This window comes from Ictalurus punctatus, chromosome 15 (assembly GCF_001660625.3).
Source record: "Ictalurus punctatus breed USDA103 chromosome 15, Coco_2.0, whole genome shotgun sequence".
Classification (NCBI taxonomy): Eukaryota; Metazoa; Chordata; class Actinopteri; order Siluriformes; family Ictaluridae; genus Ictalurus; species Ictalurus punctatus.
In genome coordinates this window covers 22,111,460-22,136,583 of record NC_030430.2, presented here as the reverse complement: position 1 = coordinate 22,136,583, position 25,124 = coordinate 22,111,460, and the positions used below count along the sequence as shown (strand labels likewise).

The following is a 25,124-nucleotide window of genomic DNA, read 5'->3' as shown; positions in this document are numbered from 1 at the left end:
TGCACAAAGGTGTGAACGTGTGTGCGGCAGCGTCGCACAAATGAGAACGCGGAGAGGTTTTCACACATGCACTGCTTTGGCTCGCTCTGATTTTTACGGGTTTATTTTAATTCTGTTGGTTTGGACTTTATAAACGTTAAAAGATTTTTGCATTTGAAGGGGCGGGGGCGGGGGGGGTCTACACGTGGATAAGAAGGAGATTACAGACATGTATTAAAGAAGCAGTTTGTAGATTTTTGTGTCCTGCGCTGGCTGTGAGGCATTTAGCGATTTAAAGGAGACACTGCCATTTCCATCTAACTGGCCACACCTGCTCTGTAGAATAAGCCAGAAAAAGTGTAAAGAGAACTAATAAGATCCATTGCGTGGTCGTATTGTAGATGTGTGGCAGTCTGGGAAAACCGGTTTAAACCTGATCAATTCTGGCCAAACACCAAACGACAGAAAGTGGCGAAAAATTGGATTTTGTCCAGAAATTTGTGTGTGTGAGTGAGTAATATTCTTTGACATCTCTACTTTACAAAAATGTAAATGTATACTATATCGGCAAAAGTTTGTGGACAGCTGATCATCACACCCATATGTCCTTGTTGAACATCTCGTTCCAGATTTAGTCTCGCTTTGCTGTTCTAATAAGCCCCAGTCTTCCGGGAAGGCTTTCCACTAGAATTTGGTGCGTGGCTGTGGGGATTTGTGATCATTCAGACACAAGAGTGAGATCAGGCCTGGGGTGCAGTCACGCTCCAGTTCATCCCAAAAGTGTTGAGGTCAGAAGAACCAAATATCAGGTGTCCACAAACATTTGGCTGTATGGTGTATAATTTGCCAAAATGAGGCCTTGTCTGATAAATGAGCCGGTTTAACCAACACAGTGGTGTAAAAAAAAAAAAATATATATATATTTTCTGGACAGATGAAGGAAGCTTAGGAAAGTCTGTAGTTTTCCGAGATGACGGTATGATTCCTGGTCTAAAAGCATGTCTAAACATTACAACCTGCACCTTTATAATTGTTTGTTAACATGAAGAAAGTACTGAAGTTTTAATCCTTTAAGATGATCTCATGGGTCTTGGTGTCCCCCTTTCTTTCCCCTGCAGATTCATTTAAAGCGCCTCAGAGATCAGTGGAGAAGCCCTTCAGACTCTGCGTGTCAGACGTCTTTAAAGGTCAGTGACATCAATCCACCCTCGCAAAACCAACCACACACTTCTTAACCTGCTTAACAGTGACCGTAAGGCTGCTTTCACACATGCAGGGTTTCGTCTGTTCGAACCGAACCCCGGCGCGTTTCCTCGTCTGTGCCGTGTTTAGACAGGCGAGGAAACGGCGATCGCGCTCTGACGCAGAACCGAGCGCCCGGTCCGAGAGTCTAAACCGCGTCGCAGTTCGATTGTGAGAAAGTGATTCAACTCTGATTCAAAGCGAGTCAGCCAGCGTGCAGAAAGTGAAACGAACATGCCGTGTCTTTATGTATTTATTTATCTGTGTAGATGTGAGCTGCTAAATTGTGCTGAGCAGAGCCATGGCGCTGCAGGAATTAAACAATGTAAAAGCGACGTATGGCAAAAAAATAGCGTATCAAGATAGTCGAAGATGTAAGATGCATCACACTTGTTTAGTTTTTGCTAAAGAACTGCTGTGTGGAACATGGGGAGTTGATCATACGTTCTATTTAATGTCTAGAAAAATAAACGATTCGACGTTGGAAAAGGAATGAATGAAAATGAAATGGAAAAATCGGTCGGTTTGAACAATTTTACCATTTTAAAGATAACATCTGATCATCTGCTTATGGCATTTATTTAAATAAATAATACATGAATAAAAAAAAAATATATATAGTAATACCTGCAGTATCTCAATTTATTACGATGTCGATATTATATCGTGATGATATTGCTCAGTCCTCGACATGATGCGCTTAATCTTTCATATAATTATCTAATCGTTTTATTTCTGACCTATGAAACGGAGCGAGTAACGAATGAAGCGGTATGTGAGTTCCACTCTGATCCTGATTGGTTTGAAAGGTGTGAAAGCGTGCTTGAGGTCATTTATCGCAGCTCACACGTTTTCTTGCAGTGGGTACTTTTGCGTTGCGTTGCGTTTTTGCACACGGTGTAGATTCATTTAAAAAGCATTACTCTCCACATTTCACATATAGTGTTGCAGTACGTCGTATTAGTCATTCACACCCATCACCCTGTTCTCACCTTTCAGTTCTTTTTTTTTTTTTTTTTTTCCATTCCCAGGGTTTCTGAGGTAGAGGTAGGCCTGGCCTGGCACTAATGTTTTTGTAAATGATGTCTGAACATTTAAAAATGATGAACGTGTCAGATCAGGCTGAAGGTCCTAAGAGACTGGGGTCTGGTTGAAGAGTGCACCAACGAGTGCAGAGATTTCTAGAACTTTCCACCGACTTTTTCTTTTTGTGCTGCAGCGACTTTTGTTGTGTGTTAGTAGCATTAGCTATGCAGCTCCAATTCAAATCTTAACCCAAGTTTTCTTGAACACCTCCTTTAATGGTGGCACCTAACCCCTAACCTTCCCGTGGGATCACATTCTTAGACTGTCTGATGTACGCTTTTCAGATCAGGGTTCTGGCTTCTGTGTGACGGGGAAAATCGAAGCTGGCTTCGTTCAGACAGGAGACCGGATGCTGGCCATGCCTCCCAACGAGACCTGCACTGTGAAAGGTAACGCAACACTCTAGGTGCTGTGTGTGTGTGTGTGTGTGTGTGTGTGTGTGTGTGTGTGTGTGTGTGTGTGTGTGTGTGTGTGAATTCAAAATGTTCACATTGACTATTTAGAGCAGGAAAAAAAAATAAAAAAAAGAAGTTGGCCGTTGTTGAGCTCAAGGCTTCTGTTAAAGAAATGTAATACTGCCCTCTTGTGGTAGCTCATTGATTTGTCATGCTTCCTGTGCGTCTCTCTGTTCAGGTATCACTCTTCACGATGAGCCGTTAGACTGGGCAGCTGCCGGGGACCACGTCAGTCTGACCGTCACAGGGATGGACATCATAAAGATCAAGTGAGTACATTTCTTTGGGGGAAGCAGGTCTGAATCTAAGACTCTGTTCACCTCTGACCTTGGAGTGTTCTGTCTCAGAGACCCGCCTTAAAAGAAATAAGTTGTAAATCACCTTCAGAGATCGTGAGCCTAGTCATAGATCTGTCGTGAAATACAACGCATGTATACTGTTGAACTGATGCCGGACATTTTTGACCATCCGCTCGTGTGTAGATATAATCGGGTCGTAAAGAACCGGACAGAACCAGTACACGCCACAGACTTCACAGCTCAAAGAATTTTGCAACTATTGTAGAAAATGCCAGTAAAGCAACTCCATGAGAACGGAAATCATGGCAGGATGATTAAATTTTACTTCCTAATTTCACTACACCCTTCTTCTTTAGTGGGTTACTCGAAAGTGACTGTTCAGTTGAACATGCCATGTATTTAAAAATAAATCTGACCACCGAGAACCTCGTGTATACCCGGAGTTCCACACTTTATCAGAGACCGATTTTTCTGTTCCGGTACAAATACCGAAACCTTATCGGTATCAGCCGGTACTCACACCTGTCCTATATCGTTAACCTATAAACTCTTTCACGAAAAAATCTAATCGATCGTAACAAAAGAAAAAAACTGAAATCTCATTCCATGGAAACATCTCCAGTTCCAAAAACGCATTTCTTTTCCAAGTCCAATTAAAATTTTTTGACCGTTGTTTCAAGATCGGATGTTTTCTACAATATCCGATCCACCATTTTTTTGTTTGTTGTTGTAAAATGTATTTATTTATTTATTTTCGCTGGTACCGGCCTTAGACCGATACTGTGGTGCCATCTCTAATTATCATATTACTTGTGTGCACCCAGTTCATTTTTAACAGATGATTTAGAATTTTTATTTTCAGTCTTCTTCGGTCAAAAGTTTGTGGACACCCGACCGAAATGTTTCTCATGATCGTTAGAAAGCTTTTTGATCGGAAGGTGTGTGATTAAACGTGTGAAATCGGTGCCGTGGACAAAAATATCATCGTGCCGACGTGTTCGCTTCTTTCATTAGAAAACTAACATTTAATTTACAAAAAAATATATATATATTTTTTTAAACGGACGACTCAGAGTGAAATATTCTGAAAAGCAGGCGATAAAGAGTCCGGCGTCGGTGTGAACTCCTTTAATACTGTTTAATAAAAAAAAATAAATAAAAAAGCATTTCAGGGAAATTCCTCAAGAAATCGGGGGAGAAAACGGCGAGAATACATTTCTGGAAATTCTAGGCGAAAAAGGCGTCGACTTTGAAGATGCTAAAATATTAAATTATTTTGATTTATTTTGGATTTTTTTTTTATTATTATAATGTACTTCCCCTAGTTTCATTTGTGTTCCTCCGGAGTTTTTATGACTTTATTATTCTAGAATGTGGGGGGTAAATAAATTAATGAGTGTGTCTAAACTTTTGACTGGTAGCGTGTGTACATTGTGAGCAGTGAATTATTTAGTTTTTGTGATTGGGCTGGGGAGTTGTACACCCCCCCCCCCCCCCCCCCCCCCAAAAAAAAATCAACAAAATGAACACTGCGTGCATCTGTTTAAAGAGCGAATCAGCACATTTTGTTTTAAATGATTTTTTTTATTTTTATTTTGGGATTTAACACAATGATATCTTTTGGCAATTGCACATTTTGTGTTATTTCAACAAAAACATAAAACTTCACAATTATATACAATAAAAGGATGAGAGAGAGTGAAATCCCAGTAGTCATAGCAATTTGAAATACCAAATATATAAATACCAAAACAATAAACTGCCAACAAGACACCTCTCCCAACCCGAACGCTCCAGAACTCGGCCCGAGAGCGCTTTCCAGTAGGCGAAGTGGAGCATCCTTTAAAACTTGGCACGTTTTGTACGTGTAAACATACTAACTCTGTCATTCCCTGCCTGTTCACATCGTTATCCTCGTTCTCTTTCGTTAGTATCGGCTGTGTGTTCTGTGACCCCAAGGAGCCCATCAGGGCCTGCACTCGTTTCCGAGCCAGAATCCTGCTGTTTAACATCGAACTGCCAGTCACACAAGGCTTCCCCGTGAGTTCACACGACCTCACCGACGAGCATCGGAGCAAATACACTGCTTTGAAATGGCTTGTATTGTTTACGTTTCAGCTGTCTGTGTGCGCAGTGCAGAGTTTTAAACTCTGTGTGTGTGTTTCTGATCGTCAGGTTCTGTTGCACTACCAGACGGTGAGTGAGCCTGCCACCATCAGAAAGCTCGTCAGTGTGTTACACAAAACCAGCGGCGAGGTTCTGAAAAAGAAACCGAAGTGAGTACGTTAGAATTTAGGGATCTCTAGACACCTCGTTGTTTTGTTCGAGCTTGTGATGCCAGAATGCGGCTGTTAAGAAGCTTAATCAGGGCCTGGTAATGACTTTTTAATGCGATTTAAAAAAAAAAATTCGGAATAATTAGTTGTTACTAATCCATGTGTTTGGCGTTATTGATGAATTTATGCATGATTTCCGCCGATGCGAAGTATTTCATGGGACCCTGGATTTATGATCTCGATGCATGTGGTTTCTTTCTGTAGCCTACATTGAGTTTTTTCAGTATCAGTTGTTGCTTGCAGAACACATTTTCCCTACCTTGAAAAAAACACTAGGACTAACGTGGTGTATTTCTACATTTTTATGCTAATGCATGTCTTAAGGAAAGTGATGTAAAAGTCTGACATTGATGTTTTGTGCAGAGATACAAAAGATCCTGTTTCCACTAGGGGTTTTTTTTTGGTTTGTTTTTTTTCACCCCCCTCCCCCTTCTTTCCCCGGTGTGGGTGTATTAATGTAGGCATGTGAATATTTTTCACAGTGAATGATGTAGTTTAAACAAAATGAAGGAAATAAGTTTAGAATAGATTCATGCTTTTATAAATGTGTTATGTTGACAAAGTCTAAGGGACGATCACCTTTAGTGCCGTGTGCGTGTGTGTGTGTGTGTGTGTGTGTGTGTAGATGTTTGAGTAAAGGTCAGAACGCTGTGGTGGAGATTCAGACTCAGAGACCTGTGGCTCTGGAGCTCTATAAGGACTACAAAGAACTCGGGCGCTTCATGCTGCGTTATGTGGGTTCCACCATCGCTGCTGGGGTCGTCACAGAGGTATCTTTCACTCACACACACACACACACACACACACACACACTCACACACATGAAGGTTCCAAACTAAGCATCCTATATAATGTAGGTTATGACTAAATGTACTGTAAAGTGAACATGGCAGCAGGTTATGACATCATCACAATAAAACTCTTCCATATGGACAGTAAATATAATTTTTACAGTATGTACATCTGAGGGGGAAAATGAACTATTTTTTATATATATATATATATATGCTATTACTCACATGGGGCACCAAGATGTCGGGGCCGCACTATGGGGGCTTTCACACTAGCCGTTTAGTCGGGTACCGAACCCGAGAATACCTGTAGGAGTTTGGTTGCACTGGAACCGACCCACGATTCCCGTGAATGTAAAAGCAACTCGTACTCGGGTCGGCACTCGTTCAGGAACTAAAGTAACCTGTTTGTATGTTTTAGCCGATGACGAAATCATAATTTTCCACGACGCACGTGTACCATGACACAGAAGAGGTCCACTGCTCCACATATCAGCACCAAAATCATTTTGTTATAGAACAACTACAAAAAACGTTTAGTCGATAGAATCAAGTGTTCCTGAAACCAGACCAAGGCTGCAGGGAGCGCCGGGAACGATGGCACTTGGATTCGGACCGCAGCGAGCGTGCCCAGTGTGAAAATCACCTATAAAGCTTGTTTAAAGATCAGTCTTGTTAATCATGCTCCAATGTCAATTACATTAATTGCTGACGATGCTTTTTTGTTTTGTTTTTTTTTTGTTTTACGATGTCCTATGACCTAGCTCTAACACAAACACAGCCACCACTGTTGTATTCGTTAGTCTTAATAAGCATTTCTCTTCCATTGTGTAGATCAAAGATTAAACTGCAGCTGCACCCAGATCCTTCAGAACACGCTGACGGGACTGAGGAGCCACTGAACAGAAGTGCAATTCCACCCTTAAACTGGACGTCACACACAATCTCCCTCATCCATCCTCATCGCAAGCTCATTCACATCCGCTCTCGTCTCGAACACGAAGGCTCGGTGTCTGCATGCCTTAGATTCCCTCCATTGTTTCATTAGTGGCTGTTTAACACCACACCAGCACAGTTTGTTTACACCGACGACGTCCCTGATGAACAAACCCAAAAACTTTTCTTCTGATTGTTTTATTATTTTATGTAAATCTGATTATAACAACAACAACAAAAAAAAGTGCAATTCACCCCGGATGGGGTGAGGATGTTTTTAAGATTCATTTTCTTTCCTTTTTTTTTTTTTTTTTTGAGGTTATTTATGAATTATTCATCAAGGGCTTTGGCACCACAGTACCAAATATGGTAATATGCATTGATATTTCTAAACTCCCTTCTCTTGTATCCATTGATGCTGATGATCCTATGGCTGAATGGAAATTCAGGAGGGGAGGGGGGGGGGGGGGGGGGGGCAAACAAATTACAATCTACAACTGTGCCCCGAACCTAAAGCAACACTAAAGATCTGATCCAGCAGAGACCGCGAGAGTTCAAAGCAGGTTAGGGTTCTCGTGGTACAAGCACCTGAAGAAACTGTGAGCTGCTGAGAAGCTCTGGCAGCAGTGAGACGTATTTAAAATGGGTTTATTGAAGCTAAACTTGTTCAAACATCTGACTGCTGCTTCAGTAAGAAAATAAAATCATGAAAATGACCGCACATCTCATGATTTATTATTATTATTTTTTTGGTGAGTAGGTGTGGGCTCGCCCATATAGACATGGCGTTGACCTAACTGTTCTACTTCAAACACCTTTCACCAAAAAGTTGATCTTTTTTTACCCAGGAAGTTTGAGAAATCAGGGGAATGTGATTGTTGGAGAGAAATACTCGGGTGATTAACAAAGCAAAGCAGCATATAGGGTAAGACTGTGGTAGTAAGGTGTAAGGGCGATTCTGAATATTTGATAAATTTCCCATTGTTTGGGTTTCCAAGCTGTTATGTGGATACATTTAAGACTAGGTTGAGGCAGCTCATTAAATCACATTTAAAATATATACCCAGTGTACGTCCTTGTTGAATTTGCACCGCACACGTACAGAGCAGTACAAGCAGAGGACACGGGATGCGCTTTCTCTTCATCCCCTTTCTTTTTTTTAAATTCCACTTGGTTGTAGAAGCATTACGTTTTCAGCTGGTCCGTATGTTCGTCTCTGTGACCATCCCAGATTCATGTTCGTGCAGTATCTCCAGAGCGAGTTCTTGTACGGATTTATCGTCATTTATCGTAACCAGCAAATGAACTGATGAGATTTTGGAAAAGATCCAAACAGCATCAAGGTCAAATATCTGAAATATCTTTTCTTTAATAGCGTCCTTCCTATTTGAAGTACACCGATGAGCCGTAACATTAAAACTACTGAAACGTGACGTGAATAACATTGATTATCTCGTTACAGTCGCACCTGTCAAGGGGTGGGGGTATGTTAGGTAGCGAGTGAACAGTCACGTCTTGAAGTTGATGTGTTGGAAGCAGGAAAAATGGGAGAGCGTAAGGATCTGAGCGTCTTTTGATTGCTAGACGTCTGGGTCAGAGCATCTCCAAAACAGCAGGCTTTATGGGGTGTTCCCAGTATGCACTGATTAGTACCTGTCTAAAGTGGGAAACCTCGGGTCCTGGCATTCATGTGGATGTTACTTTGACACGTACCACCTACCTAAACATTGTTACAGACCAAGTACATCCCTTCATAGCAACGGTATTCCCTAATAGCAGTGTCCTTTCACTGCAAAAATTGTTCAGGAACGGTTTGACGAACATGACAGAGTTCAAGGTGTTGACTCGTACTCCAAATTCCCCAAGTCCGATCCATAGAGGCCCCACCTCGCAACTTAAAGGATCTGCTACTAACGTCTTGGTGCCAGATCCCACAGCACACCTTCAGAGGTCTTGTAGAGTCCATGCCTCGACGGGTCAGAGCTGTTTTGACGGCACAAGGAGGACCGACACAATATTATACAGGTGGTTTTAATGTTATGGCTGATCGGTGTACATGTTATGGGTATTCGAGGCATAGAAAATTAGTGACCAGAAGGAATAGATTTGTCGTGTCGTTTCCATTGGCGTGGAATTCTCCTTGTTTAAACTTGAGCATTATTATTATTAGGAAACTTTGCTCGAGGCATTTCAGAAACATAAGTAAGACCCATTTATAGTAAGAAATAAGACAGGACGGGCCAAAAGGTGAAGCAGAAGTTGATGATTTTATAATAACAGCACGTCCCGAAGTGTTTTATTCCTCTTATATCACAGGAATTCGACAACAATGACAGTTTTATGTGAAGTAAATAATATTGCATCAAACTTCTGATTTGTTTATAGTTGTTGCTTACATTATAGTAGGGTTATAGGAGCTGTAAACAGTTGTTCCTTTGCCATTTTATTGATAAATCACAGTCCTCTGTCCTGAAGGCTTCCCCATACTGGAATACTTAGAAACACTTTAAGAGCTGTGGTCCTTGACCTCGATGACTGTTAAAGCTTGTCTTGGGCATTTGGGTGGAGTTTAAAACTACACACTGGACTGAAAACACTTGCCATTTTCTGTGCGCCGAAGTGTGTTGAAACTTTTGGTTAATTATAAAACCACTGATTATGAAATCACGCTCATGACAACCAATGCGAAGACTAACTGTAGGTCCCTGGTTGCCAGATTGTTTCCTAGTTATAGGATCGAACAATTATTCAAAACCGATAAGAACTTTTGGTTGGTTTGGGTAAGGGTGGATAATTTCCCCGTCTTCACTGGAAGGAATTCAATCGGTGTATGTTTTGATAACTCTCATTACGTTTTCATTTTAAGCGAGCTGCCAGTTTATATGCTTATGGGTCATTGGTCGTTTTATCATGTACACCTACATAGACATGTGTCTAACTCTTTGTTAGCAGTTCCAAAGAGTTTTACACATCTAAGGTTAAATAAGTGCAGACCATTCGTTCCATTTGTCACATATACATTACAGCAGAGTTTACATACATTTTTGACATATCCCAGCGTGTTAGGAAGCTGGTAGTGAGATGATACAGCAGCCCTGGAACAGACAGGGTTAAGGGCCTTGCTCAAGGGCCCAAGAGTGGCAGGTTGGCAGAGCTGGGACTTGACCCCTCGCTACCTTCTGAGCTTTAACCGTTTGAGCCACCGAATGTTCCCACCGTGTGAATGTCTAAGTAACATAAACCTGCTTTTCTTTTTTTTTCTCTTTTTGTTTATCAACTTCAAGAGAGAAAAATGATGGACTGTATTCAGTGCAAAACTGTTTACAGCTGAAGTGACTGATGATAAACCCAACTTGTTTTGTGAACATTCCACAACAGTTTAAAAAAAAAGAAAAAAAAAAGTATGATGCATTATTCATTAATACATTAAAGAAGCTGTTGGATGTGCTGGGTAACGCTGATTTGTTTTCCTCTAACAGTGCACCCTGAAGTGTTTTATGACTTGGTCCAAAGTCCAAATAAATAGAATCGCCAAATAAGGAGAAAACAGCACGATCTGGCAACAATCATCCCAGCGCGCGTATTATTTTCTTACTGCTCGGGTTTCTCACCGCGTGCTGCAGAAAGTTTCTGAGAAAAGCCGACATGTCCGTGACCCTCGTGCTGGAGAACTACATCGGCGGGAAGTTCGTGCCCTGCTCCCGGCACGTAGACTCATACGACCCGTCCACCGGAGAGCTGTACTGCACAGTACCGGACAGCGGCGTGGCTGAGGTGAGGAGCGTGCACTGGGTGCACACCTGAACTCCACGACTTGTACTGAAAACATTTCAAATGCGCGTGAGAAATAAAACAATAGCAGTCTTAATCAGGCAGTCTAACATCGGTTTAGACCAGTGCTGGATTCATCTCTGATGATAAACTCGTGCAGTGATATATCAGGACTGATGGCTGACCAAACTGAGCCTGTGCGTTTAGTTGCTGATTAAATAAACATGCATTTACACAGTTGCATGCCCCAGTGCCGCAGTTATTACTTCACAGATCGTGTATTTCACTCCTGACAAAGTTGTCATGCTGACAGGAGAGGAATATATGACCTGTCGAATAGTCATTTAAACAGGACTGCTGCTTGCACGTGCACTGCACGTTTTTATCGCCAGCACACGAAGTACTGAAGTGTGCTACAGATACTGATTCATGAGGATAGACGGCCACCCAGACAGATATGTACAGAATCTACAAATATAGACTTTTTTTTTTCTTTTAGGAACACCTGTAATTAATTATACAATCGGCCAATCATGTGGCAGAACAGTGCATACTGTACAATCATGCAGGTACGTGCAGGTCCATCTGAGCTTAGGTTCATCTTCATATCATACAATAGAATGGGGGGGGGGGGGGGGGGGGGGGGGGGTAACTCATTGGTGTCAAATGGGCTCGTTTGAGTATTTTATAAACTGCTGATCTGGGATTTTCAACATGTGACAGCGTTTGTGATGCGAAAAGCAAAAAAATAAAAATCATCCGTCGAGCGATCGTTCCGTGGGTGGAAAACGCCTTGTCGAAGAAAGAGTTCAGAAGAGAGTGTCCGGACTAGACTAGTCCAGACAAACGGACAGGAAATGCTATGATAATGTGAATAACCCCTCTTTACGACTGTGGTGAGCAGAAAAGCAGCAGCCAAGAACAGGAATGTGAGGCTACTACTATGGGCACCGGATCTGACCAGTTGAAGATTACAAAAGCATCTCGAGGTCTTTTAAAAATCTCCACCATGACAGTTTGTGTGAAGCCTGTAGCCCTAGATTCTTGTTCATGGCTGCTGTTGTAGCCGTTCTGAGATGGTCATTTTTTCCCCTTCTGCTCTCCTCTGACCTCTCTTAGGAGCGGCTGTGAGCGTAGATGACCCCGTATAAGTGAAAGCTCATCTACCTTGAGCTACTTAACACCTATTAGCACCTGTGTGGAAGAAAGAGACTCTGCTCTGGACGCATGAGTAGGCGTTTCAGTCGGGTGCACTTTGCCCTTGTCTTCCCGGAGATAATGATTAAAAAGTAGCCGGGGTCTGTGCTCAGAGTTCAACCTCAACCAAACGAGAAAAACACGCTGCGAGTCAGCGGAACGCGGCTAAAATAGTATAAAATCGTATATATATTTATAACAATATTACTCAGACGTAGCTATATGAATGTATTTATGTGCATAATTAGACCTATATAATAAATATTCATTATACCATTCGAAAATAGACCAGATGCATGTATTTATATTATATTATATTATATTAATATTATTATTATTTATGTCTTTATTTCAGTGAATATGTATTTTGTGGATTAAACTTCACAGTATATGTGGATATGACACAGTTCCCTACAATGTCATGTACTCTACAAACTCTGTGTATGTACATATTAGATGGAGTAGAACTTATTTTGGTGATTATTGCAATTGTGAACATTTTGTAAAAAAAAAAAAAAATATATATATATATAATATGCTGTTTGTGCGTACACGTACACTACAGGGTGCGCAGGGACGATACTCTGATTAAGACGATACTCTGATTAAGAAACTGGCATGTAAACGGTGATTACTGATGCCCTTAATCCGATTAAAGTCACACTCGAAGTAAACACAAATGGAATTAAGACGTGTGGAGTATTCCTGTTTTAGTCGCATTATCGACGTGCGTTACAGACACGTACACACCTTCATCACACTATTAACGTCGTGTGAGAGTTTTCACCGCATTGTGTGACAGAAGACGTACACACACGGCAGCGCTCGACCGTCTGACGGCAAACAAGAGAGCACGGCTGCGTCCCAAACCGCGCGCTTACCTACTATATAGTAGGCGAGATACATGTATATCAGCTACTATATAGACGGTAAGTACGCGGTTTGGGACGCAGCCCACGGCTTCAAGCAGTCGTCTATTAGCACGTACAGCATGACGAATAATTAACCGCACTTGAAGCGTTCGTAAAATTAAAAATAAAAACACCCAAAACTGTATACGGTCCCATAACGAAGACCAACTGCATGTCGATGAGTGAAATTCTGGAGGGACGTCAGACGGCGTGGCGTGGCGTGGCGTGGGGACGTAATGACGTGTGCCGTTAATCCATCCATGTCTTAATTTCTCATGCAAACTATGAGGGTGAAATTCTACAGTATGTTTAGACAGGACAAAATTCCATATTATAGCATATACTCTACACACTCTTCATTTGTAAGTGTGTATCATGCTTCGACTTTTAACTATATAACTTTTCATATTTGCACACAGGAGATTTAGGGTTAGAAGACTTGCCTGCCGTATAATAACTGCTGATCCATGCAAATATTCCCTGCCTCTTTGCTATTTGAAAAGAGAGAGAGAGAAAAAAAAAAGGTCATAAAACTAAAGCTTTTGTGTTTGTCATAAACAAACAAAAAAACTGTGTGTGTGTGTGTGTGTGTGTGTGTGTGTGTGTGTAATCAAAGGTGGAGGCAGCAGTGAAGGCTGCTAAAGAAGCGTTTCCTGGCTGGTCAGCTGCAAGTCCAGCAGAACGAGCTCGGGTTCTGAATAAACTTGCTGATCTGATAGAAGCTCGCCTGGAGGATTTCGCCCAGGCGGAATCTAAAGACCAAGGCAATACAACACACACACATACACACATATATATATATATATATATATATATATATAGACCTAGTATACATGTCCATTAGCTTATATTATTTTATACTCGCATAGTGCAAGCCTGTCTCACATGTACAGGTGGAGGAGTTATAGGGAATGACATGGTACGACAATCAGTGTGTCTACAGACTACATACTGATACACTGAAGTGCACACATGTTAAAAATGAGACTTTTGTGTTGCTGTCATCTGCTGAAGGCATAACCAAGGCAAAAATAAATATATAAAAACATGGCTCCAATAATGGGAGCTCAATTATTCAGCATAATTGTTTCATACAGATTTGTATTTGGGTTTTTTTTTCCCCTTCCACCATTCCTCCGTCTCTCACCACATCTTTTCTGACTCAGGCAAGACGATAAGCTTCGCCCGAAATGTCGACATCCCACGTGCAGCGTACAACTTCCGATTTTTTGCTTCGTCCGTCCAGCACCACACGACCGACTGCAGTCAGATGGACCACATGGGCTGCATCAATTACACTGTGCGAAACCCTGTAGGAGTGGGTAAGTGTATATATGTGTGTGTGTGTGTGTGAATGAGAAGGAGAGATAGAGGGAGATGATATTAGACACTTGTTTTCCTCACAGCTGGTCTGATCAGTCCTTGGAACCTGCCTCTGTATCTTCTTACCTGGAAGATCGCTCCTGCTGTGGCTACAGGGAACACAGTGGTGGCCAAACCCAGTGAGATGACCTCAGTCACTGCCTGGATGATGTGCAAGCTGTTGGAAGAGGCTGGTGAGGAGTGTGTGTGTGTGTGTGTGTGTGTGTGTGTGTGTGTGTGCAGTTAAAGTCTAATTGATATACAGTATGTTGCTCAGTAAATAAAATCACTCTAATAAAGTTCTTGCACTGACAACATACACTGTAAATATGCAGGAAAAGTGTATTCATTTGAACAACCATCAAACACAGTGTGGGTCACTAGGGGGCGCTAATCACTCACAGTGAGCTAGTTTTACATCTCACAGTGTCTGTGGCCCAGTCAGGAGTTGAAACTTTAGATAGCTTTCCCCACTCTGGAGACGTAGCGTAATGGTTTAAATGGTTTGTTGACGAATAGGAGTTTTGTTTTTATTCCACAGCGCTGTTCAATCCTCGATTGTAATTGGTCAGAAGGTGTTGGTTCATTTTCCAGAGCAGCAGATCAGGATCAGACAGTAGTTCCCGCTGCAAATCAAATCACAGGTTTATATTAATGCGCTTGTTCTAATATGGTAGCGTTTCTATAGTAACTCACCTGTGTGAGTACTTGTATGGTGAATTTTTGTAAGGAGTCTCCAGTGTCAGCACTTTCTATGTGAAGCCATAACTTTATGTTTTCATGGGAAATGGGACAAAAGCAGTTTACACTTCGCACTTTCTCTATAAAATGACCAGCTGGATTTGTTTTACCTTATTGACTTCAAGAGAGAGAAAAAAGAACAACTCTTTATAGCTGCTATAACACAAGTGATAACAGGAACTTATACCAAATTAATGTTCCAAAACATTAACAACTATAAGGTGATAAAAGTGTGATACAAAAAAATTTATTGTCGGCAAAATGTTGTGGTATATAAGGAATAAAACCCTGTTGTGTGTTGTTATAGGAAAATAATCCACTTTTGAGTGGTAACAGTAAGTGTGTGTGTGTGTGTGTGTGTGTGTAGGTTTCCCACCAGGAGTTGTGAATATAGTGTTCGGCACAGGTCCGCGTGCAGGCGATGCCCTTGTGTCTCACCCGGATGTGCCCTTAATTTCGTTTACGGGCAGCACGGCTACAGCTCGAGTCATAACCGAGCGCAGCGCCCCCTACTGCAAGAAACTCTCTCTGGAGCTCGGGGGAAAAAACCCAGCTGTCGTGTTCGCCGATGCTGACCTCGAACAGTGCATCAGTACCACCGTGCGCTCCAGCTTCTCCAATCAGGTGAGCTCTCTTACTCCCTCTTACTCTTACACCTAGCCAATCAGCTCACTCTTTTACTCCAGACTACCAATCATGTACTAATGATGATTGTGATTCACAATTCACTTTTGTGCATTTGAGCGGTCTATTATTTAATGCAATTGCACTGTTTCAACACCAGAGGTCCCCAGTCTGCACAACACTTATTCAACCATGTTATAACAGTTTAAAAGAGCTCTTCAGTGGCTTTTAAACAACACCAGCCAATCTACAGAAAGACGATGCGGCATTTTAGCCGACTTTGGAGCTCTGTTTCGAGTTAAAATGACGCCTCAGGTGCTGCTATGAAGCTCTTTTTCCATGGGTCAGAAACTTTGTTAAATGAATCAAATTTTTTGGGAGTTATTTATTATTATTTTCCAGTTATGTATTTATTTTTAAGATATGGTAAACCTGTAGTATATTTTGTTCATCAAGTTTTATACAGACAGAAATGGACACGATTTGCACTGTTTATAATTCTTAAATTAAAAAAAAAAGAAAAAAAGAAGCCTTTTCAGTCATAATTTTTCTACATTAAAATTCTGTCCAAAATATTCCAAGAATCAAATAGAATATAATCGGGAAGCCAGTATCGTGAATCAAACTGAATTCTGAGTTCGATTCCCGATGATAGGTGGAGCCAAGGGAGCAAAACTGGCTATGCTTTCTGGGTGGGAGGGATTGACATACTCTTTCTCCCTTGTCAATCAAAGCAGCACTAGATGATTGCGGGCGTCAGTGTGCCCAAGTATGTGGAAGAAGGCAGAATGAGAATTGGCCAGATTGCGGGGAAAGAAATCAGGGAGAATCCTAATAAAAATAATGATTTATAAATATTAATTGAAATAAAGTTTAAAAATATTCCAAAAGTTCTATGCTTGAGAATCATCCTGAGGTAGATGGGGGCATAAACAAGAGACAGATGAATCCCTAACCTGACTTTTTTTTTTTGTTTTAAATTTACACAAGGCATTTATAAGACTTTTATTTCACCTGGTTAGTCTCAGTTAGTGAAAATGATCCCAACATAACCTCTAATATATTATTCATCATATAATAATTATTTATAAATCATGTAGGAATACTATCATTAGCCAAGCACGCAATATTTTTAAAGAAATGTCGCGCCTTTAATGATTTTTTACCAAAAGATCCATTTTGACTCAAAGATAAGTAGTGAGTCAAAATATAAGATATATTATAAGATACCATAAGATTTCAAATAAAGCGAGTCTACTTTGTCTATACTGAGATGTAATTTGGCCCTTCTCTGATCCTGGGTATAATTGTTGTGAAAACTTGACACGGGTTTTGCTGAGAACTCAGCAATTTGTAATTTTAGCTACAGACTGATGATGCAGCAAAAAAAAAATCTCAGCCCGTGATACAGGACGATGTTTTTACAATACGCAATATGTATCACGGTAATGAGGTTTGCTAAGGTTAGTCAACAAAACGCCAACTGAACATCATTTTAAAAAGACATAGAATATCGATGAGAATAATCCAGCTTGGGCGCATGAGCGCAAAGACAAAAAGAGACTTCGCTGTCCAACCGGTTGAGTTCTGAGCACGGTCACTCCATGCAGCCAAACTGTGACGTGAGGGTGAACGTCCCGAAAAAGGATCTTTTGAAGAACACGCCCACCTTTGCTCTGACATTACCATCAGACATATGGGTCAAAGGATAACATCTCCACTCAAATATGCATCACACTTACTGCATTGTGCATGTAACAAGGACAACGAATTTGTCAGTAAAAAAATTTTTCTTTAAAAAAAAAAAAAAAAAAAAAAGTCAATAAATAACATTAACAGAAGTTTGAAAATAATCACTCAATAATTAGGAGTCCGATCTTAAGATCTGCTAACTTGAGTATTACAGGATAACTCTTTAGTCTATTAACGATCCGATCATAAAGAAGGATTCAGAACACACTGACGTTGAGATAAGACCATATCCGTTATTTTAGTTTTCATGATAATATAGTTGCAATACTGTATATATTAATTGAGTGACTTTACACCGAGTACTATACTGTATATACGAAACTTCGTGAGTGGACACGAACTTACCGGACACGAACATCACAGACTGTCAAAACGCTTGAGATCCGCCGTGTTGAATGATCCGCACGTTCTGAATGCGGGGTCGGGTGGGAAATTCGAAGCTTGGGAATAAGGCTGCGGCTGTTTCGAGTGTAACGTACCCGAAACACGGCGCGGTAAAACTACAAACTCGATTTCATCTATAAATCTTAAGTTCTGGTCATTTTCCTCTGTTTTTGAAATACCATAAATCGTGCTCGACTGACTGACTGACTGACAGAAATATTGTTGTTACTAACGGAAACCTTGTTTTTTTAAAATTTATTTAAACAGACTGAACGTAACCCATGCAGACACCAGCGACTTCTCACACTCAACACAGGCTGTGACCCTGAACAACCGTTCCCATAGATACCTAGTACATAGCCTCTGTACTAAAATACGAAGCCTTTAATTACAGGAAATGGTCAAAAATTAACGCGAAACATAATTATTAGGTAAAGAAATGTCATCATTTCCGACACTAATGAACGGGTAGAATGTATAGAGATGACGTATTATGAAATGATCTAAATGAATCCATCTTCTATACCGCTTTATTTCTTTCAGGGTCACGGGGAACCTGGAGCCTATCCCAGGGAGCATTGGGTACAAGGCGGGGTAGACCCTGGACAATCACATACACATTCACACACCCATTCATACACTATGGACATGCTAATTAACCCACCATGCATGTCTTTGGACTGTGGGAGGAAACCCCCACAGCACGGGGAGAACACGCAAACTCTGCACACACAGGGCCACGGTGGGAATCGATCGAACCCCCGACCCTGGAGGTGTGAGGCGAACGTGCTAACCACTAAGCCACCGTGCGCCCTAAACGAATCATGATTATTTAACAACATTCCCTATGATGTTCACATGTTATTGCCAAAGATTTATATCCATTTGAATGGATATTGACCCAGTAACGAAGTACTTATGACTTTATTGTACTATGTATCGCCACATGGAGGTGCTCATGCTCCATATAACTCTCATCTCTACCCTGTTTTCCCTCCTCAGGGCGAGATTTGTCTCTGTACCAGCAGGATCTTTGTGGAGCGGAGCATTTATGCACAATTCCTAGCAAAGTTTGTAGAGGCGGCTCGCCAGTGGAAAACCGGCACGCCCTCTGACCCTTCGAACGACAATGGAGCGCTTGTGAGCAAGGAGCACTTAAAGAAGGTCAGACAATGTCATCATTAAACTCTTACACTGGATTGAAACTTTTTCTCAGATGTACAGTGCTGAATGTTACTGAAGAGATATTTGGGTTTTGGATGGCTTCAAGGATGGTTAATAAACACACCAAACTTTATTCAGGATTCCTCCAGATGCAAATATATAAAAGAAGCGACTTGAAATGATTCAATCTTTCATTCGTTCGTCTCCAGTTAGCGCTTTATCCTGTATCCGCTTTATCACGGTGGATCTGTAGTCTCTCCCAGGAACACTATGTATGACGATGGGATGTCAGTGCGTCGCAGGACACCATTCACTGACACTTACAGGAGATTTAACATAGCCAGTCCACTCACTGTCAAGTTTTAAGGAGGAAACCCGAGAACACATGGAAACACACCCACATGGAAACAGAGAGAATATGTGAAACCATACAGACAGTAACCTGAGCTTAAGATCTTACAGCGGACCCTGGAGCTGTGAGACAACACTACACTGAATTTAGTATAACGAAATCAGTATTATCAGTGTAATTACTTCAGTTGATAAAGACAATCTTAGCATTCTGGTGAATGATCGTTGCCTCTAACACTAAAACTAGCGAGCTATTCTTCCGAAATCACACACTTTGTCTGCACTAATTCCTAAAAGATCAATCGATGATACGGTATCTTTATTTTTAAAAGTTTCTTTTGTCCCACATATGTTATATATGACCTACTGTTATACTGTATTTGTTTTTTGTTTTGTTAGCAAGAGCTTAGCACAGCTACAGTATCATAGCAGCTTTCCCTGCTAGCTAGCATCCAGCTTGTTAGCTCGCAAAGACAGATAGAAAATCGATTGTCTTCGAACTTACCTTCAAACGTGTGTTTGTCCAGTAAGTGATGATTTGTGGACTCGGACATTTTGGAGTCCGAGTACAGTCGAGTCTGCGTCATGTGTAACATGAAAAGAAAGATAAAAAATAAATGACGACATAAACAGGCATCCCACGTCTCCCGGATACTGATTCTAGACAATATCCTGGAACTTGATCTTTTTGAGAGCGAGCGAGAGACCTGATAGGAGCAGAGAGCGAGTGACAAGAGCGAGAGAGTGATTGGTCTGTCTTATTGCTTGCTAGACCTTTTAGTTTTCTCATATTTTCACGTAAAATGTGAAATTAATGTAGTAAATATCATTAACCCTGCTGAGAGGGATTATTTTTTATTCACAGACAGATTAAAAGCAGTAATAAAGCGTGAAGCTTGTTGTTATGACGTGCTGCTGATTGTAACTCCACTCTGTAGTCTCTCTCTCAGACTATATAACTGTGGGGGAGAGGCATCAAATCACTGAAATGTCAACTCCAACTGGAGGACGCAATATAGTGTGATACAATAACAAAACAGGTTCGTTTGTATTTTCATACACTTGTAATATAATAAAAGTTATATATGTATATATAGCACGTTCGCCTCACACCTCCAGGGTCCGGGGTTCGATTCCCGCCGTGGCCCTGTGTGTGCGGAGTTTGCATGTTCTCCCCGTGCTGCGGGGGTTTCCTCCGGGTACTCCGGTTTCCTCCCCCAGTCCAAAGACATGCATGGTAGGCTGATTGGCGTGTCTAAAGTGTCCGTAGTGTATGAATGGGTGTGTGAGTGTGTATGTGATTGTGCCCTGCGATGGATTGGTACCCTGTCCAGGGTGTACCCCGCCTTGTGCCCCATGCTCCCTGGGATAGGCTCCAGGTTTCCCCGTGACCCTGAAGAAGGATAAAGCGCTATAGAAGATGGATGGATGCATGGATATATATATATATATATATATATATATATATATATATATATATATATATATATATATATATATATATATATATATATATATCCTTTTTTTTCTTTGAAACCATTTTTGGGTAGGAAACTAGTTGAGGTGCTGATGACATGAAATACAAATATTAAATGGCAATGATAAGATGTAACAGTGGTATTTTTTGTTACATTTATGTTGCCATTGGTTTGTGAAGGTTAAAATATTCATTTAACAGCTCATAAAGAAGTAGTTTTTTTTTTTTTTTTTTTAAACAGGGAGTCAGTCCTCTAAGAGAAGGAGACAAGTCTCAAGTCCCTAGCTTCCCTTCAACCTGTCACATTTTTGTTTCCTCGAGGCAGTTTTTTACTTCCTCCATCGGACTCCTACATTCCTTTAATATTTACTTGATTTCATAAGCAGTTCTTTGCACTGGAAAAATGTGTAAAAGTTCAAAGGGTGTTAATATTACTCAAGCCACTGTACTGATTTTTCCATGATTGCGAAAAGCTATTTTGCATTTTGTTTGTATTGTCCAAGTACACGTACTGCTTGGATTAAAACTAACGCCACCATGTTTCACATGAAGCTACGTAACGACTCGGTTTCCCTGGCCGTTGTGTCCTGGTTTCAGGTGCGGGGTTATGTGGCTCTGGCGAGGGCTGAGGGTGCTCAGGTGCACTGTGGTGAGGGCGTCGACGCTCTCGCTCTCCCGCCTCGAAACGCATCCGGATACTTCATGCTGCCTACGGTGATCACGGGCGTTGCAGACTCCTCTGCCGTGATGCAGGAGGAGATATTCGGCCCCGTCACCTGCGTGACGCCCTTCGATACAGAAGACGAAGCGATCTCGCGGGCTAACGACGTGCGCTACGGCCTGTCCGCTGTGGTGTGGTCCAGAGACGTGGGACGTGTTCACCGAGTGGCTCGGCAGCTGCAGGCCGGATTAGTGTGGACCAACTGCTGGCTCATCCGAGATTTAAACCTGCCGTTCGGAGGAATGAAGAGCTCAGGCATCGGGAGAGAAGGAGGGAAAGACTCCTACCACTTCTTCACTGAGGTTAAAACTATTACTGTAAAGCACTGAGGGCGTCGCAGATTAATACACTACCGTTAAAGTGGCTTTATCTTAGTTTAACTCAGATGATAAAAAATGCTTTCAAAATTTCAAAATTAAACACAGAATAAGACAATATTTCTGAATATCATACCTACCTTTAAAAAAAAAACCTAGTGATGCCTTATATAATATCACATACCGTATATTCTCTCTACACACAGAGATAATTGTCCGTTTGTATCAGCTGACATTACAGTTTATCATAATATGAAATATCATCAAGCCTTGCCACAAGCATTTCAGCGCACTGCCGGTCAAAAGTTTGTGGACACCCGACTGAGATGTTTCTCACGATCGTTAAAAAGCGTTTGATCCGAAGGCGTGTGATTAAACGTGTGAAACCGGTGTCGCAGACAAAGATATAATCGTGCCGACGTGTTCATTTCTTTCACTAGAAAACTGACATTTTATTTATAAAAAATACTGGTTACATTTCTGGAAATTCTAGGCGAAAAGGGCATCTACTTTGAAGATGCTAAAAAAAATATAATTTTTTATTTTGGATTTTTTTTTTATCACAACATAATTCCCGTAGTTCCATTCGTGTTACTCCAGAGTTTTGATGACTTTATTATTATTCTAAAATTGGGTGTGTGTGTGTGTGTGGGGGGGGGGGGGGGGGGGGGGGGGGGTTGTTAGTGTGCCTAAACTTTTGACCGGTAGTGTATGTCCTTGACATGATAAATAAACGACTTTGAGCTTCACAATTGGAATTGATGGGATTGTATTCATTTGCAACTTAATAAAATAAAAAGCTCATGCTGGTGATCTTGGTGGCAAATGATTATTTTTCATTTTTCAACTGTTTTTTCCACACACAGTTCACTCAGCAGTATTCCCTGTGCACCAATCCGTTCATTCTTTCTTACATTTCTTAAACAAACGTAACGTTTCTGCAAAATGTCATTTTCATCCTCCGTAAACCATTTGAAGAATTTCTACTCAAGGTCCACCACGAGCAAACTTGATTACACTCGAGTGGACCGAACCATACTGGTCAGCTGCTACGACCTAAATTAGCTACATGCTACATTAACTACATCCTAAAAAAATATCATATTATAATATATATATCAAAGCCAAAAACAGGGTCATAGGGAATTTTCCGGAATTACGTTTGTGCTACAAGGCTACTGGCAGTACAATTAAAAAAAAATAAAATTCCCAGAGATGCAAACAAAAGTTTACACCCCCCTGACTCTTAATGTATCGTGTTGCCTTCTTGTGCATCAGTGAACGTGTGCACCTTTTGTAATAGTCGTGTACGAGTCCCTCAGTTGGAAAAGGCTCAAATATGCAGAATATGCAGGAAAAGCAAGGAATGTGCCGGACCTGGAGGAATTTTCTGAAGAACAGTGGGCAGTTTAACTGCTCAGGACAAACAGCTATGTCGTTGATCATCCAGGTATTAAAATCGTCACACAGTATTAAAAATCAAGCCTATGTAAACTTTTGAACTGGCTCACTGTGAAAAATGTTGTTATTATTTTGTAATATGTTATTTTAAACCATTAACATTTTGCAGATTCTGCACGGCGGATGTAAACTTATGAGCGCACCTGTATGTTATGTAATCTATAAAGAAGAATCTTGGGGCAAATGAATTGGACCAGTTAATATGGAATCGCCTCTACAACAGAAAGCGACAGGTCTCTTTGAGTCTTTGAGTTATAAACACTTTTCCCACAGCCTGCAGCATTTTTGTTTCCTCGGGGCTGGAATGAAAATCCCTCCACCTGACGCTCACATTCCTTTAATATTTACTTTAGGTTTCATAAGCGATACTTTGCTCTCAATACACACCGGCATGATACGGCGCTGTAATGAGGTTGCGAGGCTATCGCTTTCCCAAAGACTCGGTGTGAGGCTGTGTGGGACGTTTAGCTGAGTGTGGGAAGTGGATTTTAACACACACGGTCACACACACAGACACTTCTTTCTGCACGAACCCACGTCCGTCCTGTGCTTCACCGTCACAGAATGTTCTGGGTGTGAATCAGTCTCCAATCCAGTGATCCCTTTCATTCGTGACATCATACAGTGGTTTGGCTTATGTCTACACACACACACACACACACACAAACACACACACACACACATTTGTCTTACTATCATAGAGAGGACCTCCCATTGACATAATTATTATGACTATACCTTAATCAAATGAGTTTGCATGTTCTCCCTGTGCTTCTGCGGTTTCCTCCGGGTACTCTGGTTTCCTCCCCCAGTCCAAAGACGTGTGTTGTAGGCTGAATGGCATGAATAGGTGTGTGATTGGGCCCTGTGATGGGTTGGCACCCTGTCCAGGGTGTGCCCCGAGTTCCTTGGGATAAGCTCAAGGCTTCCCTGCGAACCTGTTGTGGATAAGCGGTATGGAAAATGGATGGATGGATGGATGGACATTAGACTATTACCTCAGGTTTTCCTGCACACATAATCCTGGCAGCTGCCATCTTTAATATCCTTCATGGCATTTCCAGAGCAAATGCTGATTAAAAAATATATAAAATCTAAAAAGATGACACTTCCAACTGAAGCTTCTAAAGTGTGTAGTGTAAGTGTCATGGCTATGCTGGAAACGGCACTGAACTACGCCTCCCATCAGCCACTGCACCGCACTGGAATATGTCACGTGACCATTTTACGCCTGTCACACGTTTTACATTAATGAGCACATGTACTTAAGTCACTTCTTGCACCTCACTCGTTGTCTTGCGTTTGTCATTTGTGGTCGTTCTTGTCTCTCGCTCTCTGCTTCTCTGGTTATGTGTATCTTCTTCACTTGTCTCGATATCTAGTGTTTTGCATCATAGTCTTTTGTAAGTCTGCAGTTGCATCTGACTTCGCCACCATTACATGACAGTACGTGTATAGAAATAGACAGTAAGTGTATAGAAATAAACAATAAGTGTATAGAAATAAACAATAAGTGTATAGGGATGGACAGTAAATGTATAGAAATGGACTGCACGTGTATAGAATAGAAATAGACAGTAAGTGTATAGAAATAGACAGCACGGGTATAGGAACAGACAGTAAGTGCATAGGAATAGACAGCATGTGTATAGAAATAGACAGTAAGTGTATAGAAATAGACAGTACATGTAAAGAAATAGACAGTAAGTGTATAGAAATACAGTAATTGTATAGAAATTTACAGCATGGGTATAGAAATAGACAGTA

At 41.2% G+C, this 25,124-nt stretch overlaps 2 protein-coding genes across 3 annotated transcripts in view; both read left to right on the top strand.

Moving 5' to 3' along the window:
- Positions 1 to 7,840, top strand: part of hbs1l (HBS1-like translational GTPase) — a 45,408-nt gene extending 37,568 nt beyond the window's left edge. For both annotated transcript variants that reach the window (XM_017487481.3, XM_053686489.1), the window contains 7 exons: positions 1,098 to 1,166; positions 2,592 to 2,696; positions 2,941 to 3,031; positions 4,993 to 5,101; positions 5,237 to 5,337; positions 6,023 to 6,167; positions 7,023 to 7,840. In XM_017487481.3, the coding sequence (XP_017342970.1) occupies positions 1,098 to 1,166; positions 2,592 to 2,696; positions 2,941 to 3,031; positions 4,993 to 5,101; positions 5,237 to 5,337; positions 6,023 to 6,167; positions 7,023 to 7,034 (632 nt within the window). In that variant the 3' untranslated portion in view covers positions 7,035 to 7,840. The remainder of the gene's footprint in view (positions 1 to 1,097; positions 1,167 to 2,591; positions 2,697 to 2,940; positions 3,032 to 4,992; positions 5,102 to 5,236; positions 5,338 to 6,022; positions 6,168 to 7,022) is intronic.
- Positions 7,841 to 8,668: 828 nt separating this feature from the next.
- On the top strand, positions 8,669 to 22,354 carry aldh8a1 (aldehyde dehydrogenase 8 family, member A1). Its single transcript, XM_017488064.3, has 8 exons — positions 8,669 to 8,678; positions 10,651 to 10,898; positions 13,620 to 13,767; positions 14,170 to 14,325; positions 14,410 to 14,559; positions 15,474 to 15,730; positions 18,869 to 19,030; positions 21,456 to 22,354. Exons 1-8 carry the CDS (start codon positions 8,669 to 8,671, stop codon positions 21,906 to 21,908), a joined length of 1,584 nt encoding a protein of 527 aa, XP_017343553.2. The 3' UTR covers positions 21,909 to 22,354.
- The last annotated feature ends 2,770 nt before the right edge of the window (positions 22,355 to 25,124 follow it).